At 34.4% G+C, this 12,703-nt stretch overlaps 1 protein-coding gene across 1 annotated transcript in view; it reads right to left on the reverse strand.

The window, feature by feature from the left end:
- The window catches only part of dusp22b (dual specificity phosphatase 22b), a 136,091-nt gene that overhangs the window by 58,750 nt on the left and 64,638 nt on the right, over positions 1-12,703 (reverse strand). Inside the window, exon 3 of the mRNA XM_028804002.2 lies at positions 8,989-9,071. Coding sequence (XP_028659835.1) covers positions 8,989-9,071 — 83 coding nt within the window. The remainder of the gene's footprint in view (positions 1-8,988; positions 9,072-12,703) is intronic.

Raw genomic sequence — 12,703 nt, forward strand, 5'->3', positions numbered from 1 at the left:
CTTCTATTTGTGTGAACCCATAATTGAGGAACTCTTCATGATATACTCTCTTCCTATTTGAAGCCTTCTGAAAGGTAAAAATCATCCGTGGTTATTGTTGAGCATACTTCGGTTAAATTAAGGCCTTTTCATTTATTAATAATTTAACTTTTGTTAATAAAATATTATGTTACCTTGCTCGTCAAAATTTTAACCACAAATATTACATAGGTGTGCAAAACTACTAGGTTAGAATGGCGTACATATATCAGCAACACGTGTGACTATATCAGTACTCAAACACATCGCTATGCTCTCGTTCGCTGTTCATGCAGTTACAAAATAGGACGGCAGAATATGCAAATGTAGCATATGTGTACGCCAGCGCCGAGCTGTGAGAGATGACAGTATTAAGCTAGTTGCAGCGGTCGTGTAGAAGTTTAAATTACTAAAATAATGTTTTCACATTTCATTTAATTTTTTATAATGTATATAATTTTTATTTAAGTTAAATGAGTCTCCGTTACCCCTGACATTTTTGTTTTTACCCCATTTGGGGTAAATTTACCCCAGTTCACCGACCACTGCTTTAGCCAAAAAGCTCTAACTTACTCTCATCTGGCCACTAAACCTTTTCTCACATGAAAACTGGACCACTCTCGTGATTGCTGGCAAATTCCAGAGTTGCTTCCACAAGGTTCATTTTGAGTAACTGTTTCTGTTTGTGCAGTTCTAAACAGACCTATTTATATATTTAGCTGGGAAACCTTTACTCTAAACTACTGAATCTGTAAATACCATGAAGTGACTGCTGGCCTCATTGTGGTTTCTTTCACAAGTGTCCTTCTTGCCTGCAGTTAAAGAGTCTTAAGGGAGAAACTTTTTCATTACCCTGTTTTAGGAGTGGCCATAAAAAAAGCAAACATGATGAGAATATGCAAATTCTAAGCAGAAAATAACAAGGTTGTGATACATACTGTACATGGAATGCCAACCTCTGTTTACTGTACCACCCTCATCATTATCAAAAACAGCAAGTCCACTTGCCCCTGTAAATATGCAAAAACACTTTCAGGTTAGCCACTTGCTTCTTTCTAATATTGCAAATATCACAGATACTAATCATTCACTCATTCATTCATGCTTGCTCAATGTCCATCTCAACACATCCAATAACCTCCTGTTAAATACCTTCTCCAGATCAACAAACACAATTAATTTACACATTTTAGTTTAAAACACTGTTTTGATTGCCAATCCCTCACCTGCCATCACTGCTTACTTGAAAAGACTGACAGGAACAAGGGGGGGTTACTTTTTTTTGTTCTTCCTTCTGTGTCCAGGTGGCTTAGTTTGGAGAAAACATTGACAGGCTGTATGGCTCAATAAGTTTAAATACGACAGCACTCAAATGTTCAACAATTGTACTAAATAGACACACAATGAATGAGTGAACAAGTAGCAGTAAGCTCTCTTATTGATCATACCTAAAAGTTATTTAGAAAATTAGTCAAATAACTGATGCATTTGAAAATATATCCCTCCTTCTCTCTCTTTCACCCAGTAACCAGACACACTGCATTTCAAAAAAGTCTTGGTAAATTTTGTGATTTTATTTGTGGCCCTTAAAAGTAACTCCTTTTAGCTCATCTCTGGATGTTTACCATCCAAAGCAGCCTTATTTCAAAGCTGTCATTGGTGACAAATCGCTCAGCCTGATGCTACTACCATTCACTCCCCCAGTCTTCCTCCCTGATATGGCAGAAGTAAAACATGAACCTAGGAAACTGGAATCATAGCCACTAGTTCTGCCTCTTAGCAAAAGAAGATCTCTTTTAGCCAGTTGCTGAACCTGTTACATTTGCCACATACCTGAGACACCCCCTTTTTCTGACTGGCAACAAATTGCTATGGGGAGCATTCACGCTCTATTTCTTAAACTGTTCATCTTGAGATGGCATAGGTGAGATGCAAATCTAGGAGATCAGAGCTAGAATCAGATATGCAAAGTCTACTGTATTACTAGCCAAAGCAGACCTCTGTTAGCCTCTGTCTCCTTTATTTATGTATATATAGGCCGTCAGAGAGCCCCAAACCCCGAACACATAAACAAAGAGTCTCAGGTTCAAATAATGGAAGCTTTATTAATTTAAAAATAAAGGCATGTGCGCAATGGCATGAAAAGTTTGGGCACCCCAAGATATCTGAGGTCTCATAACTTTTATAGAGTCTCAGACTTTCGTTAGCTCATTAGGGCTATGGCTTGTTTACAGTCATCATTGGGAAACTCCTTCTGATGCAAACTGCAAAGCTGTACAAATTCTCTGACTCCTGAAAACATGTCACAACAATCAGCAGCAATTTGCTCCTCTAAGCATCTGCCTAGAACTCTGAAAAACAACATAATTGACGCTCACAAATCAGAAGAAGACTACAAGATAGCAAAGCGTTTTCAGGTGGTTGTTTCCTAAGTTCATAATGTTATTAAGAAATGTCAGTAAATAGGAACTGTAGAGGTCAAATTTATGTCTGGAAGACCAAGAAAACTTTCTGAATGAACTGCTCATTCAATTGCTAGAAGGGAAAATGAAAACCCCCATCTGACTGCAAAAGACCTTCAGGAATATTTAGCAGACTCTGGAATGGTGATGCACTGTTCTACTGTGCAGCTACACCTGACCAAATATGAACTTCATGGTAGAGTCAGCAGAAGAAAACCTCTCCTGCATCCTAACAACAAAATTTAAGATCTGAAGCTTGCAAATGAACACCTAAACAAGCCTGATGTGTTTAGGAAACAAGTCTTGTGTACTGATGAAGTAAAAATAGAACTTTTTGGCCACAATGTGCAAAGGTATGTCTGGAGATAAAAAGGGTGCCTAATTCCAGGAAAAGAACATGTCTCGAACTATTAAACATGGGGGTGGATTGATCATGCTTTGGGCTTGTGCTGCAGCCAGTGGCACAAGGAACACATCACTGATAGAGGGAAGAATGGATTCCAATAAATACCAGCAAATTCTGGATAAAATCATCACACCATCTGTAAAAATGCTGAAGTTAAAAAGAGGATGGGTCCTACAACAAGATAAATCTTGCAGAATTAGAAGCTTTTTGCAATGACAAATGGACAAAAATACCCCAAGAAAGGACTGAAAGACTCTAAGCTGGCTACAAAAAACATTTACATGCTGTGATACATGCCAAAGGGGGTGTTACTAAGTACTGACCATGTCGGGTGCCCAAACTTGTGCTTTAGGCCCTTTTTATTTTTTGGTATTTTGTACCTGTGAATGATGGAAATAAAAATGTAATTTTGCTTAAAATATTAATTTATTTTTGGTGATCATATCATCTGCTTACTTAACTATTCACAGTAACAGACATTTTAAACTTTTACATGCCACTGTAGACCCTTACTACGGTGTACATTTATTTTGCATCCCACTGTGCGTGTGTGTATATACATATATAGAAAACCCCACAAATGTCTGCATAACCAATAAAAGCATGAATTAGCAATGCACTAATCATTGATTATGTTTTCTAAAGGCTACAACAATAGAGGTCTGTATCAAGGTTAATTCATCTTATATTCATACCACATTAGGGCTCTTAAATGATTAAAACATTACAATTTGAATAGTTATGTTAAATATACTTGGTACTACAAGTATGTTTGTACCACATGTGTTGTTTTTAATACAGTAAGGTTTTTGTATTCACTAAGCTTACGTGTCAAGTCCACACGCCAAAACTGAAATCCGTTAGTACTATGGTTCTCACTTAAATATGCAAATTTAAATGTTTTTCAGATAAGCTAATTCAAATACTGTACTGTATATAACAGAGATAAACAAGATCTTTAATGTAATGTAAAAGAGAATTTAATTCGGAATTAATAAATAAATGTAAATTCAGTTTTAATAGGTTTACAAGTTTACATACTTGTATACATTGTACACAACATAAAATAATTATCAATGCAACTTAATGCTCCTAACAATTACATATATACAATTTAAATTAACTTAAATTCATAGCGGTAGTCCATAAATGCATTTGGTATCACATAATGCTAAGCCAACCTGAGTTCTTCACTTCTTCATGTTGCGTAGCTTGGGAATGGGAGGCAGGGCTGGGCCAGAAGAGGATGTCAACCTGTCAACTGCCTTCTGCAAATATTCAAATCCATGAATACAAATCCCTAGAATACCAACAATTGAATGTATTTTTTTTTATTATTGATATTTTTACTTTATTGAATGGATGAATTGAAGATTGGTGTGTCTGTAAACATTGTATGCTTGTTTATATGCACAATGGCCTAAAGGACACATTTGAAAAATGCAGCTTAAAAACAAACAAGTGACACCTGAAACCACAGCTCTACATAAAAACAGGATTCTCTACATACACAAAGTGATAGTATCAAAGAGAAAGCAGAACCCAGGCACACTTTGCGATGCCTCTTCCTACCTATAATGCAAAAAAAGCCATAGTTGCTCAGATGCATTTAACACAGCCATTTTTTTCTCACCTATGCTTCTTTTTGTTCTTTAAGTCCAGGAGACCTAATGTTCACACCAATTTCCCTTCTTGTGTTTTACAGCTGAATGTGCTAAACATTGCTTTTTAAAAATCTTTACTTATTTCCTCATTATTATTACTTACTTGAAAAATGCCTTTCTTCAAAGCATCTTAGAAAAATGATATTGAGTTCTAATCAGTAAATTACTTAGTTACTAAACAATACCAAAAATGTAAAACAAAATGAGCAATTAGTGAAGGCTACAGTTACTTACATGGCTAAAATGATGAAAATTAGTATTCTTAAATCAAAACAAAAAAATATAGCTGATGGACAAACGATTAATATTGAGAAGGGTCTATAAAGCTGTAAAAATATTAAACTGGAAATCTGAAAATTGCTATTATTTTCCAATTTCTTTAATAAAAAAGAAAAACAGCTTTGCTTGCTACAATAAATGCCTAACAGTTCTAACATAAACACAGAGACACATCAGAGATCTCAGGTTTATTACCGTGTTTCCCCAAAAATAAGACAGTATTTCTTGCTACTCCAGCCGCTTTTAGGATCCTCCATGATCGATATGCGTGCATGATGTTTGATGAATGGTTCGATATGATGAAGCAAAATGCCGACATACAAATGCATTCGTGGTGCTTTGATATTCAAGCTTTGCATATTCCCCAAAGTAATGACAATGATACATTTTAAAAGTCTCACATACCACCTTCTGTGCTGTTTTTTTTTTTGCACTTTTACAATACCATCAGAATGTACAGCGGTGTATTTGAGCCACAGAGGAAAAAAAAAAAAAAAAAAAAATAAGGACATAATGAAAATGTCTATTTTGTGATTAAAGTGAAAATTTCAGCTTTAAACTTGAATTGTCCTCTTTAACCTCGTAGTTTACTTTATCATTAAAGTAGACTATCGTAAACGTCATCTTAAAACCGACCCAGTTGTTAAATTGCTACACGCTTCTGGGGCTTCCTCCTGACCTGACAGCAGTGGCAAGCATCATCATCACGCAGAACACATTAAATTTATAATATTCCAGGTCTCTTCACATTTAGAATTCTTAGATTTATACTTGATATCACTTTCGTGATGAAATACATTAAAAATATGTATGTTACATTTTACAGATAAATTGTTAACTTTGTTTAAATAATGAATACTGCTAATAGTTACACATACGTGGTGGCACAGTGGCAGAGCAGTAGCGCTGCTGTCTCACAGGAAGTCACGTCACTTGTGATCTCTACTTGGAGTTCGCATGTTTTCCTGGTGGGTTTCCATAGTGTGCTCAGTTTTCCATCCAAAGACATGAAGGTTTGGGGATTTGATGAAGCTACAATGATGCCAGTGTATGTGTGTGCGTATGTTCACCTTGCAATGAGCTGATGCCCCGTCCAGAGATTTTGTTTCTGTCTTGAGCCGATGCTGCTGGAATGGGCGCATCCCCGAACTGATGGATGTAATGATTAAACATTCTTTTCAAAGATATTGTGGCAAGGTGTCCTCAGAATTTAATGAATGTTTCGGGCACACACATCGCATCATGTGAAGTATAAACCTGGCCTTAGACGCCTTACTTTTCAGTGGACGATCTTGACTAGGGCTTATATTACAGAGCAGCCTGAAAATCTTGCTAGGGCTTATTTTCAGAGTAGGTCTTAATTTCGGGGAAACACATTAGTGAGGCTGAATGGGATCAGGAGCAGAATAATGCTTTTAGGGTGCTGGAGAAGTGTTTCAAATCTGTTCCTAATACAACAGCAGATTCAAGAGCACAGCAGTGGGATAGAAAAATCTGTTATAAAATATGCTGTGAAGGGGTATTTTTAAGAAGCAGAAGGTTGTTTGTTTAATTATTGATAGTAAAAGCTAAGCAATCAAAAATAGAAAAAGACACACGAAGAATAGACTGTAGAAGTAATATGCAAAAAGGGAAACTACACAGCATGTTCAGATGAAGAAGATGCTGAAATTAGTGTGATATAAAACACATAACTGTTCTTTTATATTCATGTATCAATGGTCCTCTATTAAGTTAACTTTTTAAAACACATTCAAAGAATGATTCAGTAGTGCCATTCGCTTTGACAGCCCAATACAATATGGAAGACTTTTTAACTAGCAGTTGAAGCAATTGACTTTGGAGTGCAGGATCACATACAGAAGCATTCTTTTCCACCTCTTTTCTGTTTCCCTTACTGTTCACATTACACTGAAACATAAAAAACAATGTAAACTGAAACCGTTTCCCTTACTGTTCACATTACACTGAAGCATAAAAAACAATGTAAACTGTACAAGAAATGTTTAAAATACGTTACACTAATTTATAATCCACTTTTGCATCATTAGAAGAGCTTACTTATCGTATAGCTTTCTTAATTCTAGAGAGCGCTATGACAAGAAAAAGTGTCCAAGTTTATGTATGGCTTAATTATGAAATGTCTATGCTTTCAAACACTATCCAATTTTTAGATACATCACAGAAAATTCTTATTATTTTGTTTATTTATTAATTATTTATTTGCTTTCAAAGCTTCTTTCGGTATAACAGTGTCATTGGAAGCCTAGCCTGTAGTTAATAGGCTGGAAAGATAAAGTTTAGCAAAGTACTTCCTAGGTAACAAAAAATAGCACTCTTCACTTTACAGCTTGGTACTTACAGTTAATGTAGTCTGCTTTATTTGCCAACTGGACACACCTACCTTCACTGTAGTAAAAATATGGGCATTTTCAAAATAAGTAGCACTTTGTTATTTGGGATAACACAAAATAAAATACATGATTGAGACTATTGCTATATTTTTTAATCACAAAATGAATGATATTAGAAATAATAAAGTACATCCACCCAATACTGATCCTATTAAACCCTGGTATTCCAATTTAAATGAATTAAATTCTTTCACCAGGATAGATTTACCTAATTTATATTGAATAATTTCTCAACTGAGAACCTCCACCTGCGTTCTTGACCCAATACCAACAAGTTTTTTCAAAGAAGTATCCGGCGTGCTAATTGATAGTGTTCTTGACATAGTCTGGGATGACCCCCATATCTAAAGATGAATTTACTGTCTTAAGACTGCTGTTGTTAGACCCATGCTCAAGAAAAATAATCTTGACTCCTCTATTTTTGGAAATTTTAGACCTATTTCTAACCTAACTTTTTTAAGTAAAATCCTAGAAAAGGCAGTCATTACACAATTAAAAGATCACTTGAATAAACATTCTATTCTTGACAAAGTTTCAGTTGGGTTTCAGAACAAATCACAGTATAGAAACTGTGCTAAAGTCGTAAATGACTTGCAGGTAAATGCAGACAGAGGCAGTTTATTTGTTTTCATCCTCTTAGATCTGAGTGCCACATTTGATACCACTGATTACAATATTCTTATAAATCGCCTTAGTCAATGGGTGAGCCTCTCTGACAGTGTCTTAAATTGGTTTGAGTCCTACCTGGTAGATAGAAAATTCTTTGTTAGTTATGGTATTTATACTTCAAAGACACATGACACGTGTCCCACAAGAATCTATCCTGAGTCCACTGCTCTTTTCAATCTGCATGCTTCCATTTGGTCAGATTATCTCAAGGCATAATGTGGATTATTTTAATATTCATAATTAGGTAGAAAAAAAAACTGGTTTACTTATGGACTAAATGTCAGATAGTATAGTATGGGATAGTAGCTAGTTTTAGACTAAATGAAGACCAATGTGTACAACAGCATTTAGGGGAAAAAAATAATATGACTATATAAAAATACAGAATGAATTTATTATTTAGGTGATTACTGACAGTGTTGTGTAAGGCTCATCATTTGGACAAACTTTTTGTACTGAATGTTCTCCTGAAAACAGAAATTCTGACTGAGTGTTCATATGTTGCATCACATAAAGTAACACCCAAACATACATCATTTGAGAAAACAAAACTCTAGTAGACCTGTGAACACTGGAGTTAGGCTGGACTTAATATTCTTTGCAGCATGCATTGCTTCAGAAATGCACAGATTTATTTGTTAGGGAAGGGCAAATGAAGGCCTACACCCATCTTGAAATAAGGATTCCTTACAGCAAGGCATCTTGAAAAGACTTATTTTTCAGCAACATAATAATCAGTCATGTTAATTATAAAGTTCAAATGCTGTGAACATTCTTTTTGTGGCTATCACATATCGTTTTAAATACAAGTCTTTAAGGAAGATTTTATGAGTGTTTCATGTGCAGAATAAAATTGAGAATGCAGTCTTTAAACTTCCACACTGAATTATTTTAACAACCAAGCCAGTCTGCACAGCACTTCAGTGTTTACAGCTTTTTTTTGGAGTGCCTGATAATAATGGTTTGATCTTTACCCTTAACTGTTCTACTAAGCTCATCACAGAGCACAACAGATGATCATACAGCACTAATCAACAGTCCTAAAAGAGAAAAAGCAAAAAATGTATAAATCTTACCTGTAGCATTGGTGCAGCACTGTCATGTATGGAGAGAATATGTGTAATATTGTGCTTAGAAAGTTGCTCTCTATCCCGAGAATCTGCAAAAAAATAAACATTTTACTAAAAATGAATGAAATATACATATATATTAATTTTACTTATTTATTTAAAATAGAAAATATAATGCATTCTCAGTCACAAATTCAATGTTAAAAAAAAATCTGATAAACTCTTTCTAAACCTGAACTGAAAGAACAACCGGAAAACCTATGTTTCTAAAACAGCTCAACACCTTTGCTCAAAAGTACTAAAACAACAAATGTTGCAACCATATTTTTCTAAATAAAGAAGCAAAATTATCTGCAGTTGAACAGATTTATTTATGGAAGATATTCAAAATTTTTTATTTGAAAGTTCTTCAACAGAAGGAACAACACATGATGATGAGAAAAAACAGACATTTTTAAATAGTTTTTGTAGTTTAATTTTTATTTTAGTAGATATCTAAAAGTCAAGCAATATAATGTTTTATATAAATAAACAATACTGTATATGTATATTTTATTTGCGCACAAGCATACATGAATCTACATAACCATAAAAGCTATATAAGAGTTATACATAATCACATATATGTACACACACATACATGATTCTGCATATTGCAAGTTTATTCTAATTTGGTTCTGTCCAAGCATAACATTAATTTATTTTGACAAGGAGAACCTAGTGATGTCATATAAAAATGTATACAGATTTAAGAAAAAAAATTAAACCAACAGTTTTCCTGAGTCTATAGCATGCTTCATTGTTCATCATGTCTGAAATGACTAATTCAGTCATGAAATATGCAACAAAATCAAAAGATACAGTTTCACAGCAAGGCTGTGTTAAGACAAGGCTATATTTTAACAGGATATTGAAGTTTAATACTTAATTAAAACGAACCTAGCATATTTGGACATATTGACTGTAATTTCAGTGTGCTTCATGCACTCTATATCTGTGCAGCACATACATTCTTAACTGATGTGACAGCCTGATGAACCAAAACACAACCACAATTATTGTAAATTGATGCTCTGGAAGATAGTTAAGTTAATATGTTGCTGCTAAACTAAGACTTAGTCATTGTATACCTTGCCAAAACCACCCAATGCAAAATATGAAAAAAGTACTTTTCATACACAGCCCAAAAAGTTTATATAATGATAAGGAGTTATTTCATCCACATCCTCTATCTTGGATTAGGTCAGCCAAACCTATTTTAGTACCATAGCTCATACTTTGTTGTAATTAAAGTTAAAGTCTTATATGGATTTCCCAAACTATGGTTGCATCAAACAATAGTGTTTTCCTTTTGGATGCATGTGATATGTATTTAGTTTGTTAGGTTTCAAATGCTAACAGTGAGTCAAAGGAGGAACTGGTAACTTAATGTTTTATGTAATAGTTTTTCAACAGGATAAAAAAGCTAATAATGTAAATCGAGGAAGGAAGCAATACTGTACTGTAGTATGTTTTACCAGTGAACTCCTTGATATTCCTTAGATAATCACATCAATATGACAGTACAACAAAGGAGACACTCTGTGCATTCTTTACCTTTATAATGGGCTGTTAATTCAGCTGCAGAAGACTTGTCAGTGACAGAAGAACAGTTGTACAAAAAGTAATTATGCATAAACTTATAATCCCTTACCTCAATAACAATTCAGTAAAACTCACACCACCAGATTTAAAAAGATAACTTGGCAAACTATTAAATCTACCACAGAAGGAATCTTCTTTCACACTTATAGTAGTTTTCTTTAAACTTACATCTGCAGACTAAACAAAAGCAAACCTTCCCTAACTGCAGGGGCAAGTTAAATACATATTTATATATCTGTTAAATATAGCCAGATGATTAATGACTAAGTGGCTATTACCACATGTCTCTGCTGAGGAATTTGGTCAGGGCGGTGGTCCCACTCACAGCTGTTTGACTTCCCTGTTATAGCAGTAGGAGGATTCATAATCAGGACTTTGGCATTACAAGCAGCAGGTTCTACTGTTATGTTAATAAAGACCTACATTCAGCACAGCAGTAGAATTGGCTGGTTATAATTCCAGCATCCTATGTTGGCATGTGAACGTTGTTGTCTTAGGGTAATTGAGTGGCTGAGAAATGGGGCATGGCATCTCCCTGAGTGAATTCCTCGGCAGAGGCACCACACTATTTGTGATGTCATTGTAAATTTTTTTCAAATGTAGTGCTGGATGAGAATTTGCATCAAGATGTGTAGAGCAGAATTTGAAATTAAAAACCTGGATTAGATTTATACATTAGAGTACCTCATTTTATTGCGGTATTATTTATAGATATTTTATTATACGGCCTATTTTTATTTAGGTAGCTATCAAAAATGGAAAAACAAATTTTTCCGAAGTTTCGATAACTATCTCATGCTTACTAAATGGTGTGGACCACCACGGTTATACAAAATGACTTAAAATTCCTCATTTCATCTTGCAAAATCCAAATATTTTGAAAATACATCAGTAGTACTATTCTTTAGAATTTGTAGAACTCATAAATAAAAGGTAAGGAACTGAATTTTACAGACCAGGAATAGACAGCTATTAAGCCAGATGGGTGCCTAGTGCCTAAATCAGAAACAATGCATATTGAGGTGTCGCCTTGTTCTCAATTACTCAGAAAAATCTGAATGCTTAAAAAAAAAAAACACTGTGCATGAAAGCAATGAAAAGAATAAAATCTAAAATTACTAATGTGCATCTACGTGCAGTAGCCTTGCTCAACTGAAAAAATTCACAGGGCTGTCCCCTTTACTTTTCTCATTCCCTTGGGGCCGAAAGCATCTTTTCTCTTTTTTTTTTTTTGGAGTTTCTTTCAGTGTGATTATTTAGCTCAGAATTAAGGACAGTATTTTATTTACTGCCTTTATACTGAAAACTACATAGAAAAGGTGCAGTTTTCTTTACAAGTATTGATTTGGCTTACTGGCAAAGCAGCATTAACATATTTTTGAATTTTAAATTTAATACTGTCTAAATTAAACATTAAAAAGTCTAGGATGTATTTGATTTGTGAAAATCTAATACAACAAAATGATAAGCACAAAATCTTCTTTATCAACATGGTCTGTGTAGGCAGCAGACAGCAAAAGAGGATATAAAAGAACACACTCAAGGCAGAAAAAGTACAGCTGCCTTCAAACTATTAATGCCTTTCAATTTTAAGTACAGCAACTTGGAGAGAAGGATGGGGAACTGCTCTCAGCCAATACATGAAAAACATACAATAGGTGTTGCAAGTGGGACATTTTACAAAACTGAACTTCTAAATCTTTTTCCAACGTTTTAACATGCTATATTCTCATTGACTTTTTAACTAATACACTATAATACCTGAAATGATATTTTTCATCAGCTCTTATAAGACAAATATTGCCAGCTACCAGATCACCACCGCTGATGAACAACACAAGTATGTCAACTTCCTTATTTATTTGGTACAAAGCAATACATGTTGTGTCAATGAAACCATAGGTAAAATGTGTTGAAATATTCCTAAAGTTTGTAGAGCCTGACCAGACAGCTTTTAAGACTAAAATTACTTAATAGTAAAAAAAATAATAATAATAAAAAAATGACTGAAGCTCTTTGACCAAAGCACATTTACCTACTCGAGTATCTCTAAGACTGTACCCTACTACACCACAAA

Source organism: Erpetoichthys calabaricus, chromosome 6 (assembly GCF_900747795.2).
Source record: "Erpetoichthys calabaricus chromosome 6, fErpCal1.3, whole genome shotgun sequence".
NCBI lineage: Eukaryota > Metazoa > Chordata > Cladistia > Polypteriformes > Polypteridae > Erpetoichthys > Erpetoichthys calabaricus.